The sequence below is a fragment of the Lygodium microphyllum genome, chromosome 22, assembly GCF_053477565.2.
Source record: "Lygodium microphyllum isolate KBCC chromosome 22, Lygodium_microphyllum_v1.1.10, whole genome shotgun sequence".
NCBI classification, from domain to species: domain Eukaryota; kingdom Viridiplantae; phylum Streptophyta; class Polypodiopsida; order Schizaeales; family Lygodiaceae; genus Lygodium; species Lygodium microphyllum.
The window spans coordinates 16128807-16133456 of NC_141156.1; the positions used below are offsets into that span (position 1 = coordinate 16128807).

At 41.2% G+C, this 4650-nt stretch overlaps 1 protein-coding gene across 1 annotated transcript; it reads right to left on the reverse strand.

Moving 5' to 3' along the window:
• Positions 1–2175: 2175 nt before the first annotated feature.
• Positions 2176–4412, reverse strand: LOC148016921 (transcription factor TGA2-like). Its single transcript, XM_087662711.1, has 4 exons — positions 4374–4412; positions 4030–4192; positions 2940–3178; positions 2176–2550 (listed from the first exon to the last, which is right to left on the reverse strand). The coding sequence occupies exons 1-4, from the start codon at positions 4410–4412 to the stop codon at positions 2176–2178; spliced, it is 816 nt and encodes a 271-aa protein (XP_087518837.1).
• Between the last annotated feature and the right edge of the window lie 238 nt (positions 4413–4650).

The following is a 4650-nucleotide window of genomic DNA, read 5'->3' on the forward strand; positions in this document are numbered from 1 at the left end:
TCCCTTGAGATGTCTGGAGGCAGAGCAACTGCTCAGAAACTGCTAATGTCAGAATATATTTCAAGCTTGCAGGGAATGGGGTTGTCATTCAAGCTCTTTTGGGTGTGATTGTGATATTTTGAATGAGGTTCCATGGGCTGTATTGAGCATGAGTGTATGTTCTTAAACAATGAATAAGAAGAGAAGTAAATGCCAGAAGATCACTTTGGGTTGTCTTGGCCTTTTGTTACAACCCTATGTGTCTGCTAAGAAGGCCACTGTCTTCCCTCCATTGTTGCAGGAAATTTGAAAAGTTTACAAGCAGATGGGGCAAGCTTGTCAGTCTCTTAATTGATGGCAATGCAAGCTTAACTAATGATTCCCTGGCAGTGTTGGCCATATTAGCACCATGTGCAGAGGGCCTAATGGCTATAAGGAAGACTAGGTCCATACCTTTGCTGGTAAAACTCTTAACATTTGGGTCCACCAAAGGGAAGGAGAACTCTACTGCAGTCCTCTTGGCTTTGTGAAAGAATGGAGGAGGAGAAGTTAAAAGATCTATCTTGATCCTTCCTACGGCTCTCTCCTCTTTGCAAAGGCTAGCATTGGATGGTTCTCCTAGAGCCCAAAGAAAAGAATCCCTGCTTTTGAAGATTCTTAGAGAATCTGATATTGAGTAATAAAACACGTAACTGGGAGATAGTACCTGCTCAGATAAAATCATACACAAAACCCAAGTCCTAAATGTAGATTAAAGAGTTCTCTGCCATAAGTAGGTTCCAACCTACTTGTGAAGATCAATGTCTCCTTGACACACTCCATCATTGTGAGTATGCATTAATTTTGCATGCATCTTTCATTCATCTTGAATAACATGCCATTCCTCTAAGCAAAAAAAAATCAATCGTCTTCAAGCAGACTGCCTTAAATCTCTTTACATTCACATGCAGCATAACATATTAAAGTGAACAAACTGCCTGTACCTTTGAGGTTAACCAAGGCCTTTCTCACACTTCTCTCACAATCGGCACAGTCCATTCGGACCAGAAGCTCCACCATCTGCACCAGCAATTATACCCCACAAGTTAGTTAACAAAATACTGCTAAGGCACAGAGTAAAACCGCTTCAGGAGCTACACTACATTCTTGCAAAGTTAAGACGTTGAATTGGAAAGGTAAGCAAATGCATCATTAATCTCTGCCCATTCCAAGTACATATTCATTCAAATGACAAGATTAAACTCTATGTAAAGGAATGAGCTCACTTCTTTGTAAGGATTAGAGCCATCTTCTTTTTGCATCCCTGCCATAAAGATCCAGCCCACAATTGGATAGCTCCTCGCCATTAACATCTGTAATTTTGTCATCATAACGTGTTCTTGAGTCGAAAATCTTTATGAAGTCAATGCAAGAAGGATTGGCATGATTCTAATCATGTCTCAACCCCACTCCACCTCCACCTACATGCACCTCAGGGTACCCTGGTTCACTTGAGGTGGGGTGGTGATAATTTTGACCTTGTGACTTCACCTTCGAACTTTCAAAGGCATGCTGATTGGGTTCTGCAAATTGCATGGTGCCAAAGAACCGTGAGCTTGATTCTCCTGCACTCGGAACTCCTATTGACAGCCTTCGCTTCTTCTCAAATGCCCCTGACACCCAGCAATTCAAAGGGACAGTTATCTTCAAGAGAGGAGATGCATAAACACTAACTTCTAACATTAACAACTCCTTAGCTTCAGCACACCTTTGAAATCCTGAATCACTAAAATTCTCCTTATTTTGTTAAACTGAAAACCATGCACATGTTTCTATTTCATATTCTTGAGGACTTCGAGCTACACCGATTATCAAAAAATGGTGCAGTAATATAGAATACTGCAATTGCTTTGGAAAAACATGACTGCAATTGCTGTGAGCACTTTGAAACACATGGCAGCCCATGATAGCTCATCCATGCACAAGCTTATAATCTGGACTTATGCAGGCTTACTGCAAGCTGTGGAACTCAACCAATCTACATGCTTTGTCCCTCTCCTGTCTTCACCTTCACAGGTACATGCATTTTCTTCTACACCAACTGAAGTATATACTTGGTCATCAGGTAAGATGGTTTCTTCATAGTCAGCTAATGTGTGTTTGATTCCATCAAGTAATGCGGCTTCTTTGCAATAAGCCATTGGTGATTCTCTTCCATCAGCATGATATTTCTCCTGGCAATAAGGTGGTCTGCAAAGCAGCATCTGCAAAATAAGGAGGAGACACAGACAATACTTGGTGGTTCTCTCTATCATCCTCCATCTTTGCTTTGGTCTTTAGGTCCAATGTTTTCAAGGCAAAAACAAGCTCAAAGGCTGCAAGTGTGCAATGGGCTGCCTGTACTGGGGTTAGCAGGTTTTGTAGCTCTTGGAGGGTATGCAGCCTGAGAGAGTTTGATCGCTTAAACAACGAACTCAAAGTTTCAAGCTTTGACTCCATTAATTGTTGTCCTTGCACTATGTTGTGTGACATGATGAAAGAAGAGCTCCCAATCCCTATGGCTTCTTTCATGCTTTGATTTGCTATAAGCATCTGAAAGAACCCAAAGCAGTAGTCAGGCTCAGCAAACCTAGAAAAGCCAGAATATTATGAATCACAAGTAGCTTTAGACACTTTTCCGTGTCACTGGGAAAAGGGGATCTTTTCCCTTGTTTTTCCTTATAGTATTTAACATCATGAGCTTCTATGAGGGAGGGACCACATACCTGGTCGGGGGCAGGGAGCAACCACACTGAGCTAGGTATGTGGTCCCTCCCTTGCAGAAGCTCATGATGTTGTCGTAATTCACAATGTTGGAAGTATAGTGAGAATTTGTTGAAAAGTTCTTGTGCGCATCATGCCAGACCATGGCAGACAACTTCAAAATGGCTTGGAAGAAACAGGATAAATTGCAACAGAAAACTCAAGAAGCAAAGGTTCACCTGCATGGTTGCTAGTTGATTTGAAAGCTCCATCTCTGCCTGGTGCATGTAATGCTGCAAAGCATCCATTGAAGCTAATTGTGTCTTTGACAACAGGCATGTCACATCATCATGGTTTATGCAACCATTAAGCTTATGCACATCAATACCCATTTTCGAGTACACGAGTGTTATAGCTGATGTGGGCCTCCAACCACCTATCCACATAAATGCTGCTTCAAGAGCAGAGGAATGATGCCCTGCAAGAAAAAACTTTAACCAATACCAGAAAACATGCCTCAACACAAAACTCTATTCATTGGGGGCAAGTAGAAAGAATCAAACACAGTAAAGCCAAAGAATACTTGCATTCTCTTCTTGGCCACCCAAAAGTCGATTGAAATCTCACTCTATCACCTACACACATATATACAACAGATTCTCTAAAATTTATCATTTTAGCCTAAATGTTTTACTTACTATACACAATATCTGTAAGCCAGGCTGTTAGTCAAGACAATTTTCCTGATGAGAGTTTTGGAAAGAAGAGATATAATATGTGCTAAGAATAACTTTGAGAAACAAGCTAGAGTGTTTGAATGGTTTGAGCAATCAATAAGCCCATCTTGAGGCAATGAAAGTAAGCCATTGAGCGTGTTTAGATTAGTATTCTGTGCATGTCTGGATAGAATGACTACCAACTGTGTACTGAAAGTACTTTGTACATAGCTCCCTAATGCAATGAAGGTAAGTCATGCAGTATCCAATTCCAATAGAATATTATTAGTGCTTCTTTAATGCTAGCTTAGAGTACATTTGTGTCAAGCAATTCTCCTGGACAACCATCACTATATGTTTATTCTGTTCTCTTTCACAGGATGTGTTGCAGAAAAGTTCTAAGTTTTCATTTTCTGAAATGTAGGCCATGGGGACAAATGGAATTGTGAAGGAATGCTTCTTGTCGTATGGACTTATGGGAAAAATGGAATAATGAAGGAATTCTTCTTGTCGTATGGGCTTATGGACCTAAGAGTCTCGCAACGACACAATTCAATACAAGATAATGCAATCCACAAGCAATGCAACAAATAAAAAGTGTGTGAAGCCTGACCTGAAATAGTTGCAAGCAATCCATCAGTGGTGGGGGGAGGTTTGTGAGAGGTTTTGTAGATGCTCATGCAGTCCTTCACAAGCTGCCTGACATGGAAATTAGGGCTCTTAGAGACGAGGGAAAACCGGAGGGCCTGCGCCTTGGCCTTCCACTGCGGCCAGACCTGAGCCAGCTACCATGAATCCTGGGTTTCCATTGGATCGATCAATGCTCGATGCGATGGATTGCGATGCCAAGCGTTGGATGTTGGACGCTGTCTTCAGAGTTTCCATGTCCACAGCCTGTGTCCACGGCCTGTTCTCAACATGCTTCCTCATTTTCTAAGCAGCTTGTTAATCACCTACTTTCCTTGTCCACAGCATGTTCTCAACTTGCTTCCTCATTTTCGCACTGGCCTATTAATTACCTGCTTTCCCATTTTCTAAGGCTTTATCCTCTTTAGCATAAAACACCAAGAGAAAAAGATACAAACACAACCGTAGAAGAACAAGAGTAGAGTGTTGAGAATGCAAGGATAGATTAAGGCTTGTTAGATTTAGTTATTATTCCACCAAAACCTTACTCACAAAGCATGCTAACCCGATGATGTAAGAAATAATTACTAATTTCATGAGACATTTT

Excerpts from the sequence above, each read along its gene's own strand:
- LOC148016921 (XM_087662711.1), bottom strand. The coding sequence starts at position 4,412 with ATGAGGAAGCAAGTTGAGAACATGCTGTGGACAAGGAAA. Across the intron at positions 4,193-4,373 it reads ACATGCTGTGGACAAGGAAA|GTCTGGCCGCAGTGGAAGGC; the intron begins GTAGGTGATTAA and ends TAGCTGGCTCAG. Across the intron at positions 3,179-4,029 it reads ATTGCTTGCAACTATTTCAG|GGCATCATTCCTCTGCTCTT; the intron begins GTCAGGCTTCAC and ends TTTTTCTTGCAG.